General features: G+C 48.3%; 1 protein-coding gene across 2 annotated transcripts in view; it reads left to right on the forward strand.

Moving 5' to 3' along the window:
• ARMH3 (armadillo like helical domain containing 3) overlaps positions 1–25,978 on the forward strand; it is a 200,653-nt gene extending 174,675 nt beyond the window's left edge. For both annotated transcript variants that reach the window (XR_008627069.1, XM_055119462.1), the window contains 2 exons: positions 21,952–22,068; positions 24,365–25,978. Coding sequence is in view for 1 of the 2 variants with exons in the window: in XM_055119462.1 (XP_054975437.1) it covers positions 21,952–22,068; positions 24,365–24,457 (210 nt within the window). In the remaining variant the exon portion in view is untranslated. The remainder of the gene's footprint in view (positions 1–21,951; positions 22,069–24,364) is intronic.
• Positions 25,979–27,590: the final 1,612 nt, after the last annotated feature.

Here is a 27,590-nt window from a genome sequence, read left to right on the forward strand (position 1 = left end):
AGACAATTTTCTCTGCCAGCCACGTGCTGTATTCATCCCTCAGCAGCTTGGGAAGGTCAGGCTGAAGTCTTTCTGCAGCAGTTGCAGTCACAGACCAATAATAAAAATCCGATCTGCCGCGTGAGGCAATCTGGAAGAGGATGATTAGCAAACACATGTCCTCACCCTCCTTCAACTTCTTTCAAAGTTAAATGAAGTGATGAAAGTGACTCTCAAAAGAGTCCATGGGCCAGAAGGAGACAATTTTTGTGTAGAGGGAGAGTGTCCAAGCCTATTCAGGAATGGGGGAGAGATAGCAGTTCCTCAATAATAATTATATGCCTACTGTAAACATGATGTGATGCTGAGTATGAATGATCCCAAGTGTAGTTCTGACTCTCCGAGAATGTGTATACTCATTACCTCTCTTACCAATCCTTTTTATTTGGGGAGCAGAGGAAGAATGATAATATTCTGGGACCCTTTTCAAAACTGCCCTCAAAATAGTTGTTGCTTCTGTGATTGTGAAGGGTGCTAAATGAAAGCATTAGGGTGTACTTGGTTTTATTCTTAGCCCTCTCAGATTAGAAGTATTTGGCTGCTTTGTTAATCTCCAGCATGTGTTGGGGCTCTTCTCTCTTCACTTATGAACTAATGTCACTTAATGTTAAGTGTATTCACAGCTTTCCGAAGAGCCAGCAGTTTTAGCAGCAAACTAACTAGTAAGAAAAGAATCAGGAACTTAATCCCCAAGTAGATTCTAAAGTACTCCTAAAATAAAATCCAACCACCGCAGATAGGTGTTAACTGGAATTCATAGCACTTGCTAAGATAGCAGTTAAGAGAGGACTGTTGGCTAGAACTGCCTGCTGTTTTCTCTGACAAGAGATAATTTTTTAATTCTGACCACCTTCAGATACATTCCAGCTTCTTTTTGAGGCCTTTCAATGTGACACTTGTAAATCCATTCCTACTTCATTTTCAGTAGCCCAGTCTCTCATTTTGGGGTTTCTTTTCAGATGTCCAGAAGATAGATGACATTTTTTGTCTGGTTAATTCTCATTGACTTCATGAAGGGCAAAGCTTTTTAATCAGTTAATTCCCTCAGCATGACTGATTATGCACTTCCAAGTGAATAAATTGCATTAATTTTTATATTGTATACCTAGGTGTCATTTTTGGGATTGATTGTAAAACTTTATTTTGTATATGTGGGGTAGAATATGTGGGGTAGAAATAGGTATGTATTTACCATTTAAATCTTTCATTTATTTTTTTTTGTGGGGGTACATCTAGCAGTCAGTGCACAGGGATTACTCCTGACTCTAAACTCAGGAATCATTGCTGGCAGTTCTCAAGGACTCTGTGGGATGCTGGGGATAAAACCCAGGTTAGCCTAGCCACTTCCAAGGCAAGCTCCCTACCCGCTGTACTATCTCTCCCCTAAATTTTTCTTTTTGATTTTAGCATAGGAGTTATACCAGAGGGTACTCAAAGCTTACTCCTAGCTCTGTTCAGAAATTACTTCTGGCAGTGCTTAGATGGGACCACATGTGGTACAAGGGATCAAACTCTGTCAGCCACTTGCAGAACAAGTGCCTTACCAACTATACTATCTCTCTGGCCCTTGTCATTGAGTTTTAAGACTTCTTTATCTATTCTGGATAGTAATCATTCATCATATATGTGGCTTGTAAATACTTTCTTTAATCTTAATGGGTGAAATGTTTACTATATTGACTACGTGTTTCTTAATGCATTAAAGTTTTTTTGTTTCAGTGAAGAACTAGTAGGGCTGGAGCGATAGCACAGCGGGTAGGGCGTTTGCCTTGCACGCGGCCAACCCGGGTTCTAATCCCAGCGTCCCATATGGTCCCCTGAGCACTGCCAGGGGTAATTCCTGAGTTAAGATCCAGGAGTAACCCCTATGCATCGCCGGGTGTGACCTAAAAACAGTGAAGAACTAGTCTATTTTTCTTTTGCTGCCTGTACTTTTGGTGCCATATCTAAGAAATTATGACCATGGGGACTGGAGCAATAGCACAGCGGGTAAGGCGTTTGCCTTGCATGTGGCCGACCCGGGTTCGATTCCCAGCATCCCATATGGTCCCCTGAGCACCGCCAGGGGTAATTCCTGAGTGCAGAGCCAGGAGCAACCCCTGTGCATCGCCGGGTGAGACCCAAAAAGCAAAAAAAAAGAAAAGAAATTATGACCATGACTGGAAAGACAATATGGGAGTTAAGTCTTGCCTAGCACACAGCCAACCCTAGTTCAAATCCCAACACCACATACAGTCCCATGAGCACCACCAGGAGGAGTGATACTGTGAACAGTGTGGACGAATGACTCCTGAGCACCACTGGATATGACCTTAAAAAGAAAAACGGGCTGGAGTGATAGCACAGTGGGTAGGGCGTTTGCCTTGCACGCGGCCGACCCGGGTTTGATTCCCAGCATCGCATATGGTCCCCTGAGCATGGCCAGGGGTAATTCCTGAGTGCAGAGCCAGGAGTGACCCCTGAGCATCACTGGGTGTGACCCAAAAAGCAAAAAAAAAAAAAAAAAACCCAAAATGGCAAAAATAAAATAAGAAATATAAAGATTAGACAAAAGATTTGAGCAATTGTTTCAGCAAAGATGACCAGTAAAACACGTGAAAAAATGTCAGCAGCCATAATTATTGGGGGAATGTAAGTCAAAGCCACAGTGAGGACCAGAGAAGTAGCTCAAGTGCTTGAGCACAGGCCTAACCTGCACAAGGCTACCCTCTTCTACCAGGCAGCATTTTCTGGGTTTGGTCCTGGTGGCCCCGGAACATCTGTGGGTATAACCCCATTAGAAAACATGAAAACCAAGACCAGTGAGATAGCTACGGGGGCAGGAGCGCATGCTGTATATGCAGGTTTGATCCCTAGCCCTAGAGTGACCCTGTAAATAAAGCATTGGAGTAACCCCTAAGAACTGGTGCATGTGGACGCAAAGCAGAACAAGACCAAGAAAGGAAGAAAAGAGAAGTCATGGCCAAATCTAAGTTCATGTTTTTCCTCAAACTATTTGTTTTTTGATTTTTGGACCACATCCGATGGTTGTGGTGCTAGGGCTTACTCTTGGCTCTGTGCTTAGGGATCACTCCTGGCAGTACTTGGGGACCATTTGTAGGCCAGCATCCAAACTAGGTTGGACACATACAAAGCAAACTCTTCCCCCTGCACTGTATCTCCAGCCCTGTTTCCAGTTTCTTTGATAGATGCCATTCTCACCCGTGTGAGATGATATCTCATTGTTGTTTTGATTGTCATTCTCCTAACAATAAGTCAGGATAAACACTTTTTGATACTGTCTGCTGGCCATCTGTCTGTCCTCTTTGGGGAAGTGTCTGTTCATTTTCTCTTCCCCTTTTGGGAGGATGTGGAGAGTGGAAAAGTCAGGCACACTCAGCAGTGTTCAGGGACTGTTCCTGGCTCTGCTCTCAGGAGTGGCCCCTGGCAGTGCTGGGGGTCCATATGTAGTGCTGGGGATTCAAGCCGGGGTCAGCAGAATGCAAGGCAAATGCCTTAACCACCTATAAATTTGTCCAGGCCCTTTTCCCCATTTCTAGATGTGATTATTAGTTTTGTTGTTGAACTTTGTATTTATATATATATATACATATATATACACACACATATATATATTTGATATGAGCCCTTTATCTGATATGTGACATGCAAATATTTTCTCCCATCCAGTAGGGTGTCTTTGTTTTAGTCCCAGTTTCTTATTTTCTTTCTTTTTTAAAAGTTTTTAAAGGATGTGGGGCCGGAGCGATAGCACAGCGGGTAGGGCGTTTGCCTTGCATGCGGCCGACCCAGGTTCGATCCCCGGCATCCCATATGGTCCCCCAAGCACCGCCAGGAGTAATTCCTGAGTGCAAAGCCAGGAGTAACCCCTGAGCATCGCTGGGTGTGACCCAAAAAGCAAAATAAAATAAAATAAAATAAAAATAAAAGTTTTTAAAGAATGTAAACTTGTGTTGTATGTTACACATAATACTTTAAAGTCCTAAAGTAATGCATAGGAAATCTATACCTGTAATTTAAATACGTGTTCTAAGAGCTCCCTTATTCTATCTGAAATGAAACTAATTTGGTGTGAATTTGTTTGTTTGTTTTTAATGGTTTTTAATTAAATCACTTTTTTTTTTTTTTGGCTTTTTTGGGTCACACTCGGCAATGCTTAGGGGCTACTCCTGGTACTCCTGGCAGTGCTTGGAGGACCATATGGGATGCTGAGGATTGAACCCAGGTCGGCTACATGCAAGGCAAATGCCTTCCCTGCTGTACTATCGCTCCAGGCCCTTAAATCACTTTTTATTTATTTTTTTTTTTTTGGTTTTTGGGTTTTTTTTTTTTGGAAGGGGGCCTCACCCAGCAGTGCTCAGAGCTCGTTATTTCTGGAAATACCCTGAGGACTATTTGCAGTGCCAAGGCTCAAACTGGGGTTGGCTGCATGCAAGGCAAGTGCAGGCAGCCAACCCTACTTCACTTTCTGTCACTGCATGGTGACCATCCAGAGTGACTCCTGAGCACAAAGCCAAGTATAGTCCTGGGCGCTGCCAGGTGTGATTCAGGAAACAAACCAAGACAATTAACCAGGGTCTAGGGACGGAGGGTGGGAGTGCATCATTTACACATGGGGATCTCAACCCCAGACCATGTGATTTCTGTCACCCGTCTTCTTCATCCCCTCCCCTACTTCCACACCACTAGGCGCAAACCCCAACCACCCATCCAGGAATAGCATTCGACAAGCATCACCAGGTATTGTCCATATAACCACACATATCAAAATGTTCCACCTTAGGGGCTGGAACGATAGCACAGTGGGTAGGGCGTTTGCCTTGCACGCGGCCGACCCGCATTTGATTCCCAGCATCCCATATGGTCCCCTGAGCACCGCCAGGAGTAATTCCTGAGCACAGAGCCAGGAGCAACCCCTGTGCATTGCTGGGTGTGACCCAAAAAGCAAAAAAAAAAAAAAAAAAAAGTTCCACCTTAGTTGATTTGATATATGCAGTAATGTTAACTTTGTGGTTACTATCGTGTAAGCGATCTCTAGAATTTTTTCATCTTGAAAAGCTGAGATTCAGGAGCTTGGGCAAATACACTGGGTACTTGCTTTGCATGCTGCCTACCCAGGTTTGATCACCCGCTCCCAATATGATCCCCCAAGCACTGCCTGGAGTGATTCCTGAGCACGGCCGGATATGGCCCATAAAGAAAGAAAAAAGAGTTTTAGCTCTATAGTTGTTGATTCCTTGGCTTGCTACAGTATTTAACAAGTGGCTGAAGTGAGTGGTGGTAGGAGAGTAACTTGTAGGGTTGGACATGTGTGATTCCGCCACGGCTGCCAGCCTGAGGCCAAGTGACTCTCAACAGTACTTCAATTTACCTTTGGCCCTGTTAGACCAAGCCCATGTGAGCCAGCTATAGCATACCACTGGATGGGAAGAATTTGGGGAGAATTAAGTTGGATGAAGCAGGGCTTTCTCTGCAGAAGTATGCTCGATTCCCTTTTCCCATGGGTCAGCTACATACGTCCTCCCTAGGGCAGTTATCTCTGAGACCCACTTTGATGTTTGCTTCTTTAAAACAGTGCCTTAGCCACCACGCAGAGCAGTTTTGGCAGACAGACCTGCTCGAGAGCTGACTTAAGACTCCCACAGTAGCCATAACTCAGATTGCTGTACTTGGCATCGTGGTTTTGTAGAACGGCTGTAGTTTTGCATGGCCTCTCTGGAGCCCTGATGGATGGCTGTGGTGGCAGCACTTACTGAGTGAGGGCACGCGGCACGGGTGCTGGCTGACCCTGTCTTCCTTGTTGCTTTGTTTAGATCCTGGCATTTCAGTTGCCCTGTTGTTTGACAGGAAGAAAAGATGGTGTGAGTTGTTCGTTTACCATATTCACTAAAGCCAGAAAGACTGAGAGTCAGAGGGATTTTCTTACAAGCTGCTTAACCACAAATCAACTCTTATGATACATATGGCATCTGACGTGGTGTACATCAGCAGGTCAGCTCACTATGTGCCACTAAGATGGCTCCACTTGGAACAGAAGGTTAGCCTTGACTACCAGAACCCCTGAAGAGAGAAGAAGGTATTTTGGATTTAAAGTGGTTACAGATATGGGCTGGAGAGATAGTACAGTGGGTAGGGTGCTTGCCTTGTATGTGGGCAACCCAGGTTTGATCCCCAGAACCACATATGGTACCCTGGGCCCACTAGAAGTGATTCCTGAGTACAGAGCTAAGAGTAACCCTAAGCACCTTCTGGTATTTGTCCCCACCCCTCACCCCCCCCAAAAAAAAAAACTCCCAGTAGGGGCTCTGGTACAATACAGTAACTTCATAAACTAGGGGCATCTTTGTTGTCCTTTCCAACACTGAAGAAGGTCATGCGAAAAATAAAGTTCTTCCACATACTATAGGAATATAGTGACCTTTTTTCCTGGTGAACCAGGACCTCATGAAATCTACCACTGAGTCACATTTCTAGCCTCACACAGTGACTTTTTAAAAAGATGTCTTGGGGGAGCTGTAGAGATAAAGTACAGCAGGAAGCAGGAGGTAAGGTCCTTGCCTTGCAGACTGCCAGCCCAGATTTAATACCTAACACTGGCATGGCATATGGTCCCCCAAGCACCACTGCCAGTGATCCCTGAGCATAGCACCAGGAGTGAGCCTTGAACAACACCAGTGTAACCCCCGACCAAAATAATGTTTGGGCTACCAGAAAGATAGCACAGTGGTTGAGATCTATGCCTTGCACACACCTGCCCCTGCTTCAATTCCTGGCATCATTTGGTAAAGTTCTGGAGGCCCCCCAGCACCTCTGGGTGGCTGTGGTAATCTGCATCATTGCAGGGTCCAAGAAGTACTGCATTGAACCATCTGCCCTAGTGGCCAAAACAAAAACCATGTTAATAGTGTTGGGGTTGTTTCTTGGTGGCAGAATACTCACCTTCTATATATGAGGTCTTTGGTGTGACCCCTGGCACTAGGATACTAGGATGAGGAGTTTTTAAGGTCAGGAATGTAGCTCAAGTGGTAGAGCCTAAGCCTTTGTGCATGCAAGGCTCTTGGTCCCCCCACACTGTGGCCCACCTCCCAGCACGGCCAGGTATAGTCTTACGTCCCCAGGGCAAGCATCACCAAGTGTGGCACAGGGCCCCAGCACTGCTAAGAGTGCCCACCGCCAAATATTTTCATTAATTTATTTTAATAGATTACATGTTGATGTATTTCAAAACATAAAAGGTAGCACAATTAATTTTAGTTGTTTTTAAAGTAGTAGTTCCATTTGTTTAAAATGAACAAACTATAGGGGCTGGAGCAACAATACAGTAGGCACAGTATTTGCCTTGAACACAGCCAGCCCAGATTTGATCCCCAGCACCCCATATCTTCCCCTGAGCACCACCAGTCACCTGAAGTGATACATCCCAGAGACAGGAGTAAGCCCTGAGCACTGCTAGATGTGCCCTAAAAACCAAAAGAGCAAAATATAGAATCTCAGGGGGAGAGACAGATCAGCCAACTGAGCCAGGATGGTGACCTGGCCAACAAAGGTCAACAAAGGCCACCCAGACCAACAAACACACTGCCAGGAATGTGCCACAAGAACAGAGCCGGGGGCTAGAGTGGAGCAATAGCACAGTGGGTAGGGCGTTTGCCTTGCATGCGGCCGACCCAGGTTCGATTCCCAGCATCCCATATGGTCCCCTGAGCACCGTCAGGAGTAATTCCTGAGTGCAAAGCCAGAAGTAGCCCCTGTGCATCGCCAAGTGTGACCCAAAAAGAAAAAAAAAAAAAAGAGCCAGGCATAGCCTCTGAGCACCTCACACACATACTGAGTGTGTGTGCGTGTGTGAATCACTGTATCACTGTCATCCTGTTGTTCGAGGATTTACTCGAGCGGACACCAGTAATGTCTCTATTACTCTCAGCCCTGAGATTTTAGCAGCCTCTCCTTACTCATCTTTCCCAACGATTGGAGGCTTTTTCACGGTCAAGGGAATGAGACCTATTGTTACTGTTTTTGGCATATCGAATACGCCATGGGTAGCTTGCCAGGCTCTGCTGTGCAGGTGGGATACTCTCGGTAGCTTGCCGGGATCTCCAAGAGGTATGTATATGTCTGTTGCTGTATTTGGGATATGAATATGCCACGGGGAGCTTGCCAGGCTCTCCCGAGTGGGCAATAGACTCTCGGTAGCTTATCAGCAAGAACAATACATACATACATACATACATGCATACATACATACATACATACATACATAAAAAGAAAGAGTGAAAATGAATCTTAAAATTAATGCCCTACAGTCAAGCTGTTTGAATAAAGTGATCTCTGTTGGAGACTTCAGCTCTCCACCTCTGCCACAGACTGCATTTTCTCCAGTTAGGCATGAATTTAAAATGCCCATCATGTAAACTTCCGATCACCCTCAGACAGGCTCCATTGCCAGGGAAGTGTCATTGGCAGTATATTCGAGGTTTGTTAGAGCGTGTAGGGATTCCAGGAACTGGAATTCCAGGAACAAGAAAATTACCAGTTTTCCAAGAGGCTATAGGAGACTGCAGTCCTTGCTTTTTTTTTTTTTTTTTTTTTGCTTTCACCCAAGAAAGAGCCGTCGTGCCAGTTATGGAATAGAAGTGTATATATAGGTCTCCCCTCTTTCATTCTCTAGCCACCCCCTTCCTTCCAAAAGTATCCTTGGGAATTTTTATCTCCCCCATGACCTCCTTCTCAGGATGTGTCTCAGAACTCATGAACTCCATGAGGTATGTGCAGAAGAGCACTGTTTTCCAGTGTATAATATCAGAGGCCAGAAGCTGCCCTAGAAAAGTTTTTTGTTTGAAATTAATTGGAAATGTTTTAAGCTATCATACAGTGGTCCTGCTCTTAGAAAGTTGTAATCTTAAAAATGACTCACCCAGAACCAAGGAAAAGACTCAAACGGTTGGAGTGCATTCTTTGTGTGAAGAAGACAAGTTCCGTTGTTGGCACTGTATGACCCCCCTGAGCACTGCAATGTGTGGCCCAAAACAAACAGAAGGCTTAGCCAGTTAGAAGGGAAACTATGGAGAACCCACAAATAGGATTTCTCTTCAATAATTTTGTTCAAGAACTGTACCCTCACAATGACTCTCTAATTAAAAATAAACTAATAAAAAAATAAAATAAAATAAAATAAAAAATAATTTTGTTCAGGGGCCAGAAAGGTATCTCAGTGGGCTGAAGCATATGTTTTGCATACAAGGAGCCCCAGATTTGTTCTCTGGCACCACATAGTCCCCCAAGCACCACCAGGCATGACTTATATATGTATGTATATCTATGTTGTTCCAATATACTAAAAAAATAGGAACGATATAGACATACATACATACATATGTAGAGAGAGAAAATGATTCTGTTAGGAGGATAGGTGAGAGACCCAGACCATATCACATGATGAGTTAAGAGCAGAGGTGGAGTTTTTCTGTCAAACTCAGATGTGAAGGGAAAAAAAAACCTTAAAATGAGGAGACATGTGCTTCCTGGTTTGTGCTGCACAGTGTCCTGCCGGCAGCGAGCCCCAGAGAGGGAGGTGACCTGACACGGCACCCCAGCACACCAACCTCTCTGCTGCCCAGTGTGATCAGACGCCTTGACTGGGAGGGTAAGGAGCCTGACATGCAGCATCTGAAATTAGTGAAAAGAAAGCTTCACAAAGGGTGTCTAGGGCTTCATCCGAATAAAGTCAGAGAGGTTGGGGCAATTAATTGCCCAGGGAAATTAAAGAAAGTCACTGTCACCGCGCCCTTAACCAGCCTCTTACTAATTACCCACTGTGAGGTTCATTATCTGGCCCACCTTGCTGAAGGACAGAGCCAGTCGTTCAGATCAGTCTCAGGGCAGCGGAGAGCCCTGTGGTAGCAGGCCTAAACGATATAGATGGCCTGGGAGAGCTGGCCCGCTTAATTGGTTCTGAAATTGAGTTTGAGCCTAAGTATACTAGATGAAAAAGACTCCCGCATATTATATACAAGGTGATCACGAAGGGAAACCCTATCAATAGACATCATCTCTTTCAGCCTAGAGATATGTGTTCCCCTTTAGATCCTTGTTTTCAGTTTTGTTTGACACTTAAGATGTTACTTAGTTTTTTTATTGAATCACTGTGAGAGAGACCATTACAAAGCTGTTCACGATTGGGTTTCGGTCATACAGTGTTCCAACACCCATCCCTCCACCAGTGTGCACTTCCCACCACCAGTGTCCACAGTTGCCCTGCCCCAACTCCTCCAAACTCCCCTTCCCCTGCCTGCCTCTCTGGCAGGTACCTTTCTTCTCTGTCTCTCTCTCTTTCTCACGCATTATGGTTTGTAATTCAGGTGCTAAGAGGTCATCAGGTCATTCAGGGCATTCAGTATTTATTTAGTGTTTATTCAGGGCATTCAGTATTCCAGCTGTAACTTCCTGATAAAAATACTTGTTTTCAATTTAATCAGATGATTAGAAAAGTGTTGGGGGGAGGGAGAATGAGGGAGAGAGAAGAGAAAGAGAGGAGGGAGGGACAGGGACAGGGACAGGGAGGGAGAGGGAGAGAAAGAGAGAGAGAGAGAGAGAAAGAGAGAGAGAGAGAGAGAGAGAGAGAGAGAGAGAGAGAGAGAGAGAGAGAGAGAGAGAGAGAGAGAGAGAGAGAATGGAGAACAGACCATATAGTTCTCTGGGCACTGCCTGAGTCTGTGGTCAGGGGTCAGTCCTGGCAGTGCCCAGGAGACCATATGTGGTTCTATCAAACCTAGAGCCTCACAAGTGCAAAGTAAAGTATGTGGTGTGCTACTGAGCCATAGTTTGGCTCTTTAAGGATATAAATAAGTTTTCTGCTCTTTGTTGAACCAGTTTTAGTTCATGTGTCTCTTTAAGGAATTTTCTCACTCATACTGATTGTTCAATTTATTGGCATAAGCTCATGTTTCTGTTATCTTTTAAATGTCTATAGGATTTATAGTGATGTCCCCTCTGTTGTTAAAAATATGGGTGCTGCATATCTTCTCTGTTCTGTTCATAGATAAGTAATAACGGGAGTCACCTGAATTTTATTAAATCTTTCAAAGAATCAGTTTTTAGTTTATCAATTTTAAAATTATTTTCAATTTATTTTCTCTTTTACTGATTTATAAGATGTGTGTGGTGGTGAGGATCTTGGAGCCATCCTTTGCCATGCTGGGGGCTGCTCTTAGTTCTGTGCTCAGAGGTCACTCCTAGTGGTACTCGGGACCGTGTAGTGGCAGGGACTGACCCCGGGCCGCCTGCGTGCCAAGCATGCAGTAGGTGAATTAATCTTTTATATATTATTTAAAAGCTATGTTGCTTTGGTATTTTCTCATTTCTTAGGGTAAAGATTTTCACTGATTTTTGAATCTTTCTAATATTGAAATTTTGTGCTACAGTATTATAAGTTTTGCTATGCCGTTTTCTAAATATTTTCTCATTTCTTCTGTGATATTTAGAAATGTCTTTTCCATTCCTGTTATTTGGAGATTTTCCAGAAAGATTTTTGCTAATTATTTAATTCCCTGATGGATAGATAATAAATTCTATATGATTTTAATAGTTTTAAATTTCTTGAGATGTCTTATGATCTGGCGCTTAGTCTGTCCCCTTGAATGCTCTTTTTGTTTGCGTTGGCCCATACCCAGAAGTGCTCAGGGCTTTCTCTGGCTCAGGCTCAGTAATCACTCCTGGCAAGGTCTCAATGAACCATATATGGTACCAACGATCAAACCTGGGTGAGCCACATGCAAGGCAAGCGACTTCCCTGCTGTCTTCAGTCCCAATGTCCCGTTGAATGTTCTTAAAATACTTCCAAAGCGGGCCAGGGAGCTAGCTCAAAGGCTGGAGCCTGTGCATTGCATGAGGGAAACCCTAGTTGAGACCATGGCACTGCATGGTCCCAGGCACCAGATGTGATTCAAAAAGGAAAGCACAACATTTTAAGAGTATCTATTCTGTTGTTGAATGTTCTATAAATGCTTTATTTTTTTTTCTTTTCTTTTTGTTTTTGGGCAACACCCAGCAGTGTTCAGGGCTTATTCCTGGTTCTGCACTCAGGGATCACTCCTGGAGGGCTCAAGGGTCCATATGGGAAGCCAGAAATTGAACCTGGGTTAGCCACTGCAAGGCAAGTGCCCTGCCTGCTGTACTATCTCTCTGACCCCTATCAGTGCTTTCATTTTATCGCTGTCATCCTGTTGTTCATCAGTTTGCTTGAGTGGGCACCAGTAACATCTCTATCCGTCCCTGTCGAATGCTAGCATAGCCCGAAGGGGGCTCTTTCAGGATCAGGGGAATGATCAGTGCTTTAGGTCTTAAACTCCATCTTTACTAACCTTGCTACTTGTTTTTTGTTCTTGTTCTTGTTCTTGGTTTTTTAATTTTCTTTTTAAAAAAAATTGCTCAGGGGACCATATGAGATGCCTGGGATTGATCCTGGGTTGGCTGCATGCAAACCTTACCTCCTGTACTATCTGGGCTTACCTTTTCTTTTTCTTCTTTTGGTGGAGGTGAGCATTGTTGGGCTATACCCAGAGGTACTCAGAGTTTACTCCTAGTCCTGTGCTCATGGATTATTCCTGGCAAGCTCAAGGGTTTATATGAAGTGCTGGACATTGAACCTGGGTCACTCACAAGCAAGGCTAGTTCCCTAACCCACTGTACTATCACTACAGCTCCCTAGAACTCTTTCTTGCATTCATTAACTGCTCACATGTATTGTCCCATTTTACTTCATTCTCTGTTTTCCTTCCACTCTTTTCAGTTACTGGAGGGGAGACTCGTGAATGGATATGAAAAATGTGTGTGTAATGTATATATTTAATGAATACATACATAACATATATATATATAAAACGAGCATTTTAATAGTCTCATAAACTAGAAGGTCTCTTTTTCCCTGACAGCGGATGTGACTCAGTGATCGAGTGTGTGGACTGCATGTCCACAGGGGATCCTTTTCTCCCTTTTTTATCCTTCTGATTTTGGGTCTAGATCCCAGCCTTGCATTGGAGCCAGGCAAAGACATTGAACAAAGGTTCAACCCTTGTACCTTTCAAAATCACAAAAACCATTGAGGGGCTGGAGTGATAGCACAGCAGATAGGGCGTTTGCCTTGCACGAGGCCGACCCGGGTTCGAATTCCAAAATCACATATGGTCCCCTGAGCACCGCCAGGAGTAATTCCTGAGTGCAGAGCCAGGAGTAACCCCAGTGCATCGCCGGGTGTAACCCAAAAAGCAAAAAAAAAAAAAAAAAGCCATTGAAAGATGAAGCTCTGGTTCCAGAAGAGCTCAACATGCACATATTCACATGTACATGCATGAATGTGTACATGCACACACACGTCAACACAGAACTCTGAGCATTTCTGGGTGTGGGAGAGAAAAAGAGGGAGGGAAGAATAAAGAGAGAGAAGTGAAGGAAGTGTGGAAAGGAGGGAGGAAAAGCAAAGTAAAGTGGAACCGGAGCTATAGTACAGCAGGTAGGGTACTTGCCTTGCAGACTGCCAACCCAGACCCTGGCACCTGTGTGGACCACCCATGTGGTCCTTCTGTCTGAAGTGATCCCTGGGTGCAGAGTCAGGAGTAAGCCCTAAGCACAGCCGGTATAGCTCCAGAACAACAAAAACAAAAGCAGCTAGCTGGAAACTGTTGGCTAGGTTATTTTTTGTCCTGTCTGCCTGGTCCTGTGCCTCCTATATGCAATACCCGTCAGAACTTGGACCATGCTTGATCCTACATAACAGAAAGTTAAGCAGACAGTATCTGAAGGAAGTCAGCAGTTTTACTGGATATCAGTTAACCTCAGAACTCATAAATTTGTTTCTTCTCCTTGACTTCTATATGTAAATCTGTGGGAAACTGTATGCAGACAGCTACTAAAAATAACTTAGCAAGAATTTGAACTTAGGGGGCCGGAGCGATAGCACAGCGGGTAGGGCGTTTGCCTTGCACGCGGCCGACCCGGGTTCGATCCCCGGCATCCCATATGGTTCCCCAAGCACTGCCAGGAGTAATTCCTGAGTGCAAAGCCAGGAGTAACCCCTGAGCATCGCTGGGTGTGACCCAAAAAGCAAAAAAAAAAAAAAAAAAAAGAATTTGAACTTAATTGTTCAAAGATCAGCATATGTATGTACTTAGATTGCTTTGGACAGTTAACATTGCACAGTAGAGCTGAATTTGTGCAGTGGAAACTCATTGCTAAATTGAATACACCTTACAAAGGCACTTCAGACTGGTTCAAACCTGATTTCTGTGAAATTGAAACTATGGGTTGTACGTTTGAGGAGCAAAGTGACATCCTTTGTGACAAAGTGACAAAACTCCCCATCCTTTCAACCTTGGTCAGTCTTTTGTGTGGGCTCTTTCTTTCAGCATCATTGCTGAGCCTGGAACAATTTGCCCCTGAGATGATGGGGCCCTAATGGAACCTGAGTTGTCAGGGCTGCAGTCACAGACCTGTCAGCTAATGGCCTCCCTGCAGATGCTGTCTCGGAGCCTGGCCTCACTGAAGTCTCTCGCTCAGGCTCTCTCACACAGAGCCCAGGAGGGACTCACAGGCATTCTTTGCATAGAGGAGGCCTAGATTCAATCCCTGGTATCACGTAGTCCCTGAGCACTATAGGGTATGCCCCCCACCCCTCCAAAATTAACTGAAGTCATCATGTAAAATAGGAGAGTGTATTTCCTTAGTCTCACCACTCCTTCTTTTTGGGTCCACACTCAGTGGTGCTCAGGGCTTACTCTTAGCTATGTACCCAGAGGTCACTCCTGATGGTACGGGGGTCCATAGGTAGTACCAAGGATAGAACCAGGGTCAGCCACCCCACCTTCAAAGTAAATGCCATAACCCCTAGACTGTCCCTCCTACCCATTCTTGTTGTGTTGGGACCAGACCCAGTGGTACTCAGAGCTTCCTCCTGGCTCTATGACTTCTGGAAGTGCTCAAAGGACTGGGATCAGAACTGACCAGAGTTGACCACCTGACAGGCAAGCGCTTATCTCTCCTAGCCAGTTTCCTGATTTTTGTTTTTTAACTTTTTGTTTGGGGGGACACACCTGGCAATGCTCAGGGCTTAGTGCCGGATCTGGGTTCAGGATCACTCCTGATGGGGTTCAGATGATCATATGTGGTGCCCAAAGATCAAGCCCAGGTAAGACAAGTGTCCTATCTATTGTTTATTGCCCCAGCCCAAGTTTCCCTGTGCCCATTACTGGTCAGTTAATACCGCTGACTCCAAACTACTCTTAGTGCTACTGACTTGACCCTATAATTAGCTTATAGTGTAAATATACCCTTTTGTGATGTACACTCTTGATTCCTTATTTTTCAGATTAACTCCTTAAAGACAGAGCTTATGTAGTTCTTAGAAGCCTACTAAAGTTCCTGAGAATAGTATAAATTATCCCTAACGTGGTCTAGCTTTTTTTTTTTTTCATGTCTTTTTGGGTCACACCTGGCTGTGCTCAGGAGTTACTTCTGGCTCTGCACTCAGGAATTATTCCTGGCGGTGCTAAGGAGACCATATGGGATACTGGGGATCAAACCCAGGTCAACCACATCCTAGGCAAATGCCCTACTCGCTGTACTATCGCTCCAGTCCCAAGGGTCTAACTTTAATATTGCAATATGACCTTGATTAGATTCCTTTCCTTTTTAGTTGGTCCTGAGTGTTACTAAATTTGTCCCCAGGCATGTTAAATACTTATGGTTCCTTTGGACTCTGTTAGGGTATTGGGAAAAATCTGTAATGTATGTCTCTTCTTTCAGGTGCTGAGACTCTACCTATAATACATTTTCAGTGAGGAAATTAATACTAGAAGCATGTTTGTCTAAGAGAGGGTCTGCCATTCTTCCTCCATTTGCTAATGCACAAACCCTAAAGCAGTGTGTTCTTTCCTATAACGCAGTACCTTATTGTGTGGAGGGGAGAGTTTGTTAATGCCAGGGTGTAGAATTTTGGCAGTTTTTTCATAGAGTGGTAGTAAAATGAAAGAGAATAATAGCTATCACTGATGGAACTTTCTGTGGCTCAAATACGACTAGCACTTTACAGCTAGTATTGCTTTAGTTCTTTAGTTCATAGGGTCACACCCATGGTTTCTCAGGGACTACTCTCAGCTCTGTGCTGGGGTGGAGGGTACTGCAGGCAGTGCTCAGGGAACTGTGCATTGCTGTGGATTGAACTGGAGTTGGCGGCATACAATATTTCCTACTTCAATTCCTCACAAGTCCCATATGATGTTTTTATTTTGGTGGTTTTCAGGGGCTGTTCATGGCTTAGTGTTCAGAGGTTGTTCCTGGAGGTACTCAGGGGATCATGCAGTGCCAGGGGTCAAACCCAGGCCTTCTGCATGCTTGCCTCCTCGCTCCACACATGATGAACATCATTTTTATCCCTTTCCATAGATGAGGAAACTGAAGCAACCCCTGCTCGTCAGTGGGAAGCTAGATATGTGTCCTGGCAGACTGACGCTACAGCCATACCCTTAACTCAAAACTAGACTTTTTGAATATCACTAACTGTTGTCCGTGCTCCTTTTCAGTGCCCATCAGGGGTGACCCACTAAGATCTTTGCTTGGACAGCACATTGCAGTTCTTTTGTTTACTTTCTGGTTTACCCTTCAAGCTCTCTGACATCTGACCATACTGAATTAGAAGAACGCCACTAGAAGGTGATGCTGTAAGGTCACAGACGATTGTTCTTCCTAAGGAGATGCATAACCAGCTCTCTGGAAATTCTGGTTAAGAGAAAGAGAAACAGTGGAAGGCCAGAGAATCTGATCTCTCCCTTTGGTCTCTTGCCAAAATACATAGAGCACATCGTCATCCCCTTATAACAAGTACAGAGTAGTGCCCCTGAGTAGGTCATTCTCATTGTTTGTGTGGTTGGTTAATTGGTTAGTTCTGGAGTCTCCTGGCAGTATTTGGGGGTCTGTGCATTGCTGAGGTTGAACCTGGGCCTCCCACATTAAGTAGAATACCCGCAGACCTTCCAAGCTCTCTCTCCAGGCCAGGTTGTGTTCTCTCTCTCTCTCTCTCCCTCTCTCTCTCCTCTCTCTCTCTCTCTCTCTCTCTCCCTCCCTCTCTCTCTCCTCTCTCTCTCTCTCTCTCTCTCTCTCTCTCTCTCTCTCTCTCTCTCTCTCGCCCTCTCGCCCTCTCGCCCTCTCGCTCTCCTCTCTCTTTCATTGAAGTGAGCAAGTTTCCTGGTTAGCAGGAGGAAAAAGGTGTCAGCCTTCTTGTCAATTTGACCTGGACAGTACAGATTTGAATAATGTGGATATTGGTTCATAGAGCCTGTAGGTAGATGCTGAGCCCATAGATATGGAAGAAACGGTGTGGGGGGCAAGTTTTTGTAAGTGATATGGGAATTTTCAACTGCAGGGTATGTTGTGCAGGGTGGATGCAGTTGACTCTCCTTATGCCAGCATTGTGAAAGGACCACCTCTATTTGACCTGTTATATTGTCCCTCTGTAGACCTAAGAGGGCGTTCTTAGTTTGCATTTGCTGTAAAAACTGCCTGTGGGTACTTGCACTCTCTCCTCTCTAGCAGTCCATATGTCAGGCACAATTTTGCAGGTCTACAAAAATGCTTAGCAATATTTCTTTTAGGTATTGGACACTAAAGTCACTGTATCACTGTATCACTGTATCACTGTCATCCCCGTTGCCCATCAATTTGCTCAAGCGGACACCAGTAACGCTTCCACTTGTTGTTACTGTTTTTGGCATATCAAATATGCCACGGGTAGCTTGCCAGGCTCTGCCGTGCGGGCGAGATACTCTCGGTAGCTTGTCGGGCTCTCCAAGAGGGGCGTAGGAATCAAACCCGGGTCTGCCGCATGCAAGGCAAACGCCCTACTGCTGTGCTATCGCTCCAGCCCACTAAAGTCACAAATACTTTTAAAGGAAGGGCATAGAAAGCAAAGCTATGGCTCAATCCTTGGTTCACTTGGCACCAGAATAGGTTTTTTCCAAAGTCCTAAACCTTTGTGAGAGTTGAATTTTATTTTCCAACAATTTACCATGGGTCACGCTCTTTCATTATTTTTCTACCATCAGCCTGTAGGATAAGCAGTAATCCAGTTTGTTCCGTCTAACTAATGGAGAGAGAAACAAAGACCTTGTCCAGATTCAGGCCCAGTAATGCTTGTGGTTTTGCCGCTTGCTCTCAGGCCAGCCTTCCTTGATTTGTGAAAGAAATGGGGCTGAAAATTCATACCCTCTCAGTAGTGACTAAACATCGGAAATGAAGTTCAGTGGGAAAGATGAATGGGGATAATCATGAAAATTATCTAAAGAGCCTTTATCTTCTTTCCTTCTTTTAACTGCTGTTATCTGTTTCAAACCGTCCAGAGATTAATTTCTCTCTGACTGGGAGTTGGGCGGAGTGAAAGCAGGATGGCGTGGAAATGGGAACAGGGTGGTTACATCTCTTTGGGAGAATGGGATACTGGCCATATGGTACAAACATTCATTGTAGAAGGAATTCCTAAATCCCTGCTCCAAGACTGGAAACCAGCTGATAATCGTGTCAAAGAAGCCCAACTACTAAAGACCTTGAATTGCAATCTTTAGGAGAACAGTAAGCAATTAATAGCAACCAAACCGGGGCTATAGCTCAGTAGAAGCTTGTGTGCTATAAATTTGATCCTAGGATTTGACTCCTGGAACCAAGCAAAATAAAATAGCAACCAAAACCATTTTTTGTTGAGACTAAATTTGGAGTATTCTGTTTTGTTTTGTTGGTAAGTTTACACCAGTTTTCAACAGGACTGAGAAGGGGCTTCCAGTGGTGGAAATGGACAGTCCCAGAGCCCAGCCATCAAGTCAGGCTTTTAGTTATTTTCCCAGTTCTCCACAGATCTTGCTTCCTACATTCAGGAGTGAGTCTGAATTCCTTCTGTGGTGATTCTCTTGAAAGATCAAGTTTAGCTTACAAATTCAGTAACACGGATCCACAGAGAGTACAGCAGGTAGGACAATCACACACAAAACAGAAGTGGGCAGAGAGACATAGTGCAGTGGGCAGGGTGCTTGCTTGTGTGCAGCCAACCTGAATGTGATCCCTTACACCCCAAATGGTACCTCAAACACTGCCAGGAGTGGTCCCTGAGCACAGAGCCAGTAAAAAGCCGTGAGCATCGCTGGGGTGGCCCCCAAACCAAAAAAACTCAGTAACATGCCCCAGGTTAGACCAGCCTGCCAACCAGAGTACACCACAGGGTCAGAGGTCAGAAGTTTCTGCTAATTGTAATTTTTCTGGCTTTGTTTTCTTTGTTGTTTGGACCACAGTGACTACGTTCAGGCTTACTCCAACTTTACTGGGAAAGAAAGATCCATATTCTTCTTCTTTCTGTTTGGCTCAGGGACTGATGCTTGTGTTGGGGGTTGGGGTGGAGGGGACTGTCCTGGATATGCTTTCAGGGGACAGTAGGGTGCTAGGAATTAAACCCAGGCTTTCTGCATGCAAATCATGCCTCCAGCTCTTTCTTTCTCTTTTGCCTCAAGACTGTTCTGAGTTAGGGCCAGAGTGATAGTACAGGGGGTAAGGTGCTTGCCCTGTACATGGCTCACCCAGATTCAATTCCCGGAACCCCATATTATTCCCCAAGTCCCGCTAGGAGTAAGCCCTGAGCACTGCCAGGTGTGGCCCAAAAACAAACCAAAAGAGACAGCTCTGAGTGAGATCTTAGCAAGAAGAGAAAACCCAGATGGACAATCAAGGTGGCCTCACCCGAGACTCAGGAGGGAGTGGCCCTGGTCAGGCTGCACCTTCTCAGACTCAGTTTTTACGTGCTATTCGCTTTGTGGAACTGACACCCCTGAGAGAAGTCTAGCCCGAGTGGCTGTGTCGCGGGCATTGACCAGCTACTTGGAGTACAGGGTTCACTTGGGAAAGTGTGTCGAGGAACTCTCTCTCTCTCTCTCTCTCTCTCTCTCTCTCTCTCTCTCTCTCTCTCTCTCTCTCTCCTCTTGTTCTTTCTCTCTCCTCTCTCTCCCCCCCTCCTCTCTCTCTCTCTCCTCCAACCCTTGAGCCTCTTACTGCTGAGCCAAGACCTTGTCCGTCGGTTTCCCAGTCACGAAAACAGTTGCTCTGTGCTTGATTGCTGTTGCTGGGTACAGTCCTTCTGCCACCACAGCTGACATATGAAACCAGAAGCGAACTGACCTTAGCAGGTAGGAGGGCAGGGACCTGAGCCAGGCCTTTGTGCTCCTTGTCCCTTTCCTCCAAACTCAGGACACAGCCTTCCCTATGGCCTCCACTTCCCTATGTTCTCTCACTTTCTCCTCAACAGTTCTTAGCAGGCAGAAGTGTTTTTTCAACCTGGTCCAGTCTGCCCTGGCACAGAGAGAATCGGTAAGGGAAACGTCCCCAAGGCACCCTTCCTCAGCCTTCTGATGGGATCTCCCAGCCTTGGTGCCCTCACTTTCTGTGCACCGAAGCCTCCCCAGCTCTCCGTCACGTCTCACTAGCAGCCTGCTGCCTGGGAGCGCTCCAGTATCCATGGCCTCCCCCCCAGACCCCTGCGAACCGCAGAATAGCTGTCACCCAGTTGCTCTCCTGTCCTCTCCTTTCGGCCCAGCTCACTTCTAACTTGGTGTACCCACTTTTGGTTCCGGGTCTTGTTCACTGATGTCATACATCAGGGGCTGGCTTCGGTAGCCCCTTCCTTCTGGAACTGCAAAGATTCAAGGTCCCTTGGGCAACAACAGTCTGGACCCACCCTGAAAGAGAATCAGAAGCACGCTGGGGAGAACCCCCATCTCCTGCGCACAAGAGGTGTCTAGAAAGTATTCCCTGTGCTCCTTGTCTGGGATGCCCAAGAATTCAGTCCGGAAAATGGAGAGGAGGACTGAGCTGGCATTGAGGAAAACAAGTGGCAGATGGCACTAGGAACATCCCGGGACTGAAGAAATGTGGTTCCCAGAAAAGGAAAAGGAGGGAGATGTGATTAAGACTTACTCAGCAACCAGGTCGCCCTGGTCGGAGAGGGCTACAGAGCCAGAGACGGCTGAGCACATTCTGGCACAGGGGCACTGGGAGCCCTGTTGCCTCGCTAGACCAGAAGGAAAGGCTGCAAACAGGACAGGCTAGGAAGTGGTTCTCGGGCTGGAGGCGCTGGTGGAGTATATCCCGTGCATGTGTGTGCTCTGTGTTCAAGCCCTGGCATTGCAAGTAACTTTAAAAAACAATGGGGGGGGGGGGGTGCCGGAGCAATAGCACAACGGGTAGAACGTTTGCCTTGCATGCAGCCGACCAGGGTTTGATTCCCAGCATCCCATATGGTCCCCTGAGCATCGCCAGGAGTAATTCCTGAGTGTAGAGCCAGGAGTAACTCCTGTGCATTGCTGGGTGTGACCCAAAATTAAAAAACAAAACAAAACAAAAAAACAATAGGGGCTAGAGCGGCAGTACAGCAGGTAAGGCAAAATTTGCCTTGCACAAGGCCAAACCTGTTCAATCCCTGACATCCTGTATGGTCCCCGAAGCACTGCCAGGAGTGATTCCTGAGTGCAGAACCAGGAATAATCCCTGAGCATTGCCAGGTGTGGCCCAGAAACAAAATGAAACAACAACCAAAAAGACCCTACCAAAAATAATAATAATAATAAAATGGTTGCAGGCCAGGGATGTGGCTCACTAATGAAGTTTTGCTTGTCTGAGACCTGAGTTCAATCAGCGCCCTGCAAAAGGAGAGAGGAAGGAAGCGAGAAGGAAACCTAAGGGACTGCTCCCCGGGGCCAGACTTTTCCAGAGCCAAGTTCCTTGAGGCGGATCACCCCAGACCGAATCCCACCCTGTGGGGCAGTCACAGGGGCAGGGAGCAGGGCCGGGCCCTCGGGTTTAGTTGACGTGAGTCTCGCCTGGCTGTGCCCGCAGGTGCTGGAGGTGGTGCGCGCCAACTACGACACCCTCACCCTGAAGCTGCAGGACGGTCTGGACCAGTACGAGCGCTACTCGGAGCAGCACAAGGAAGCGGCCTTCTTCAAAGAGCTGGTGAGCTGCTCGCGTCTCGGTGCCGCGGCGGCAGTTTGCTGAAGGCGGCTGGGGCGACTTAGGGCATCTGCTGGCACCAGTTCTGGGCCTGAGAGAGAGAGAGAGAAAAGCGACTGCCAAGGGCACTAGTGCCACCAGGTGGGCGGGGGTGAGGGCCTGAGGTGGCATTGGCATTGCTTACTTGGAGGCCACAGCCACTGTGCATGGCCCTGTTCCAGCTAGGCCTGAGCTTGGACCTGGCTCATCGCTCTGTTCCCTGTCCTCAGAGGAACCCGTGGGGGTTTGGGGACAGTACAGCAGGTAGTGCTCTTGCCTGCCGTGAACACGGCCGACCCGACACCAGGCTCTGCCCAGACCCCACTGCTCGTCAGCGTCTCCACAGAACTCCATTTGCCCGGGTTTTTGGGGTTTTGTTTGATTTTGATTCTCGACCTTATGAAGTACCTGGGTTCAAACCAGGATCAGCTGGAGCAAAGCGAGTGTCTTAACCTCAGCACTATCTTTCCAGGCCCCCCGCCCCTGCATTTTTTGTCTGTGGGTCTTTGGGTCACAACCAGCTGTGCTTAGGGCTTACTCCCGGCTGTCTGCTCAGGGAGCACTCTTGGTGGAGATTAGGGGACCATATATTTTGCTAGGGGTCGAACCTGGTCAACTACCTGCAAGACAAGTGCCCTGTCTTTTCTTTCTGGCTCCTCTCCTTGGTTTTTAGTTCTTTTGTGGGTTTTTTATTTCCTGGAGGGTGGGTGGGGGGTGCCCACACCCATAGAGGATGCTCTCTGCAATGCTGGGAGGCCATGATGGAGCCCCCAAACCCAGAACTCACGTTCCAGACCTCTGAGCCCTCTCCTGGGGCCCTTAGCTCCCTGTTGATGGGCCTTTCCTGCCTGTGCTCAGCATTGCTCTCGGAAAAGTTTGGGCTGCCTGTAATCCTGCCAGTCCAGCTGCCTGATTGTACAGAACATTCTGGCTGACGGCTGAAACCAGGACACACAGGTCCCTGTCCCTACTTTGCATGTCCTCAGCCCCTCCGCACAGCTGCGGCGAGTCCGTTGGGGACAGGGACGCCATGAGTGTAAGGAGACAGCAGGGTGACTAGTTCCAGGGCCCGAGATGTCATAGACGAGGAAGGTACCGAGGAGAGATTTGAGGAGCTCCTGAGGGAGACCGCTGCCTTCCCCAGTCCACATGCATCCGAACCTTTGCCGCGGGAAAAGAGGATCCACCCTGACTTGGGTCTGAGGAGCTGCCTGCTGTGTGCCGAGCTGCCCTTCCTCTGCTTCCTGCCTGAAGGCTTCATCACACTCCACACAGCAAAGCGGAAATCTAAGGCAGTCTCCCTGGGCTGGGGGCCAGGACAGATCCATCCTTTCTTCACCTCCCACTTGGGTCCTTCATACCACACACACGTCTGTTTCCGACGGCCAAAACTCCTTCCCGAGACTCTGCTCAGAGTAGGAGTTTGGCCTTTGGCCCCATTCTCCAGTTGTTCTTTCCTGATGATCCAGGCAGTGCTTTCTGGAAGTTCTAGGTCTGTGGGCAGAAAGCAGCTAAGGGGACACATGGGGACACACAGGGAGACTGCACTCTCCCCTCTGAAGTGGGAAGAGATTTTTGGCCATGGGAAGAGTGTGAGATTGGGGTTAAGCAGCTGGGTCCTGCACCCTGGTCTCCTAACAGACTGCATCCAGCGCGGACAGACAGTCCGCCACCTCTGAACATGCACTTTCTCCCAGGTGATACAAGGAGAGAGGGACGTGACGGAGTCCAGAGCCTGAGACATCCATGCTCAGTTTCTCCCCTCCCACCAGAGCACTGGGCAGAGCAGTCCCCTTTCTGCACTCGGCCAAGGCCTGACCTTAGCCTTGCTGCCTGTCTGGGCTTTGCCCGCTGCCCAGTCTCAGGTTCTCTCCTCGCAGCTTTCCTCAGCTCCCCTCCTCTCATTTCCTTCCCACTCTCATGGCTCTCGGACTACCTGGGTACTGGCCTTTAGGGTGACTTTTTTTTTTTTTCTTTTTGGGTCACACCTGGCGATGCACAGGGGTTACTCCTGGCTTTGCACTCAGGAATTACCCCTGGCCGTGCTCAGGGGACCATATGGGATGCTGGGATTTGAACCCGGGTCGGCCGCGTGCAAGGCAAACACCCTACCCGCTGTGCTATCTCTCCAGCCCCTAGGGTGAATTTTTTAAGAGAGAAGTTTGAGGTCCTGTGTTCTTGGCTTTGTGCCGCTTTTCTAACCGACCCTCCTGGTTTTCTCTCTGCCTGTGCCCTCCCACCTTCCTCCGCCCTTTCCCAGGTCCGATCCATTAGCACCAACGTCCGGAGGAACTTGGCCTTCCACACGCTCAGCCAGGAAGTCCTGCTCAAGGAGTTCTCCACTATCTCCTGAGACCACACGGCACTGACCCGCCACTGACTGTCCTTACCCACCAAGGGGCTGTCCCCAAGGCTGGAGAAAACACAGACACTGAGTCTGTCAGGATGGCATCAGAGATTGTACAGCAGGGACCAGGAGGGGCAGACCAGGGCTGTCCTGACGAGGGGAGGGTTGGGGGGGCATAGGGAGAAGTTATCAAGAATGTGGGGGCGGGGCTGGAACCGTAGTAAGCGGGTAGGGCATTTGCCTTGCACGCGGCTGACCCGAGTTTGATCCCCAGAATCCCATATGGTCCCCCAAGCACCGCCAGAGGAATTCCTGAGTGCAGAGCCAGGAGTAACCTCTGAGTGTTGCCGGGTGTGACCCAAGAAGCCAAAAAAAAAAAAGTGGGGGCTTCTGGGATGGCTGCCTTGGCACTCCCACGCATTTCCAGTTGAGGTAACAAGTCGTAGCTACTGATTAATTTTTAGACGCTGTTGGGACAAACCTTAGGGTGAAGCCCAAGACCCTGAGGGTTGATGGCTCATTTTCCCAAAGCTTCTGAAAACACTCTCCGATGCAGCTTCCTCTGAGCTGGAATTACGCTGAGCCTGTCCCTCGAGGGCCCCCTGTCCTGCCTTCAGGACCACCCTGAGTTCAGGCGTCGTGCATGGCGGGAGCGGGCACCTCTTTTCCTCTTCTCTAAACCCTGTGCTGACTTCTGGAATCAGGAGGTAAGAGCCCACGGGGTGCGCTGCTGCCCGCCACCACTTTCTGGACTCAGCCCTCGCCCCAGGAGCTTGCCACGGACCCCTCAGCACTCCAGAGTCACCTCCGTAGCTTCCCACCCGAGTCTGGCCTGAACTGTCTTTAGGGATGCGTGTGAAATAAACATTGACGGGTTTTCTGGAGCTCTCAGGTGCCTGCTTGGCTGGTTCCCTTTCCAGCAGCGTCCCCACCTCGCCGCCCCCTCCTCTGGAAGCCTCTCCTGCCGCTGCGAGCTCTCCTCCACGTGTCCCACCCCCTCACCCGGCTGTTGTTTACATCCAGCCCGCAGAGAGTTTCCTCTGGGGAGGACCTGTTCCTACTGTGGCCTGGCACCGGAGGGAGAGGACTGCCCGGGAGGGGCATCTCCTCCTGAGAGGCCCAAGAGGCCCCCCTGTCCACCTCTTCTGAGGAAGGGGCACCGGTCTGTGGGTCCTCCTTGGGACTGCTGTGGTCTTTCCTGCCCCACACCTGCTCTGAGATCTTCCCTTTTGAAAGCACTTTCCAAAGCCTTCCGGAGGGCAGCCCCCGGCGGACCTGGGACTCCAGCCGGAGAGCTGTTGCCTCTGGTCTACTGGGGACGCTAGCTCTCCCTGGCCCGGAGTTCCGGCTCCAGCGGCTCACCAGCACGCTGCCACCAACAGAGGCAGAGTCTTCAGGTGGGGCTGGGTCATCTCCGATCACCAGAAACTGCTGGGCCTGGGCAAGCAGTGTTTCCACCGAAACCCGCGATCAGCAACCCGTGGGCGGATGGCAAGTTGAAGTTATTAAAAATTGATTTGTACGGGACAGCCTTTGAAGTGTCTTGTTTCCCTTTCCTCCGTATAAGTAGCATTAAGATTATGTCCGGATAGTGGACCCATCTGGATGGGAGACCCTGGCCTGACTGTGGCCCGGGAGGCCAGCTCGGTTCAGAGAGTTGCAGCCTTGCTTGCACACTGGGTGGGAGAAGCGAGAAGGGAGTTCTCTTGTCCCTTCTGTGTCAAACTCTGTTCTGATGGCTTCGTTGATGAACTAGACCATTTTGTTTCATTTGTGTTTTGGAGTCAAACCCAGCTATGCTCAGGGATCACTCCTGGCAGGGCTCAAACCAATTTTTAGTGCCAGTGATGGAACTCGAGTCAAGCACGTGCAAGGCAAGGCCTGCTGCCCTCTTCAGCCCCGAGCCAGACTCTCCGGGCTGCTTCCTGCCTTCCTGTTCCCAAGGAGGGCAGATCTCAGGCACGGGGCGGTCAGCAGAGGATCCCGCCCCCACCGATAAAGCCCATCTGCTGGCCACCATGGCCACTAAGCAGGAATCCCGTCCTCTCATAGAAATTAACCCCAAAAGGAAGTACCCACACACTGTTCCTGCCCTGGTGTCTGGCAGGTGTGCAAGCCGGGAGAGCCTGGAGCCGGGTGGTTGGCAGCCACCAAGCCTGTTCCTCTGCTGTCCTCTCCGCACCCTGCCACCTGCCAACTGAATGGCACAGTTGAAAATTAAACCCAATAGAGATTAAACACACCCGGGGTCTCTTTAGCTGAAGCTGCCAGTCTCAGCAGGTCACTCCAAAGGAGCCATTGGGTGGGCAGGACCGATCACCCGGGCCGTTACCACCATACCTAGCAGCCACTGTACCCCCCATCCTCGGGGGGCTGCTCAGTTCCCAGCTACCCCATGACAGACAAGCCTGCATTCAGCGTTCTGTGTCCCGGAAGCCTGAGGTGGCACATGCTAGGTCAGACCCTGGAAGTGGAAAAGGAGCTCAAGGGGAGGCGTCCCTTAGCCAAGAGGTCACCTCCTCACTGAGTCTTTATGGGACTCCCCCAAACTCAGAAAAGGTGACCCGAGAGAGAGCCAGAGATGGAATGTTGGACAAAAACAAGAAAATCTGGAGAAACTGACCTGCTTTACTCTTCCTTTTTTCTCTCCAGCTGGTCGTGGGGGGGTCACTAGATGATGATCTAGGGGAGGAGGCACCCTAAGAGCGAACAGGACCCTGAGACGGGGTCTTGGAGTGGGTGAGGCTGAGGCGACAGCTGCAGCTCACTGCCCAAGATGAGCCCGTCCCCAGCCTTCTTCAGGGTGGGGGCTGGCGGGGGGCCACAGAGACCCGCACCAGGAGATGCCCGAGAACACGGGGCCCCACGGCAGGGCTCCCTGCCCCGACTTGGGGGAGGAGAGCTCGAGTTGGGGGCGGGGTTTCCTTTCCGGCCCGGCTCCGCCTGCACCCTCGGACCCCAGACTCGCCGCCGAGGGTTTAGCGGGTCGCTGCAGAGCCGGTGTCGCTCCCCGCACTCCCCAGCTCACCCTTTCACCGGGTGCCTCCCCCGGCGGCGGAGAGGAGGGGGCGGCGGAGGGGGAGCCAATCCCGGCAGCGCCCAAGGGGGGAGGCGGCGGTGACAGCCGCGGGGAGGGGGC

This window comes from Sorex araneus, chromosome 11, assembly GCF_027595985.1.
Source record: "Sorex araneus isolate mSorAra2 chromosome 11, mSorAra2.pri, whole genome shotgun sequence".
Taxonomy (NCBI): Eukaryota; Metazoa; Chordata; class Mammalia; order Eulipotyphla; family Soricidae; genus Sorex; species Sorex araneus.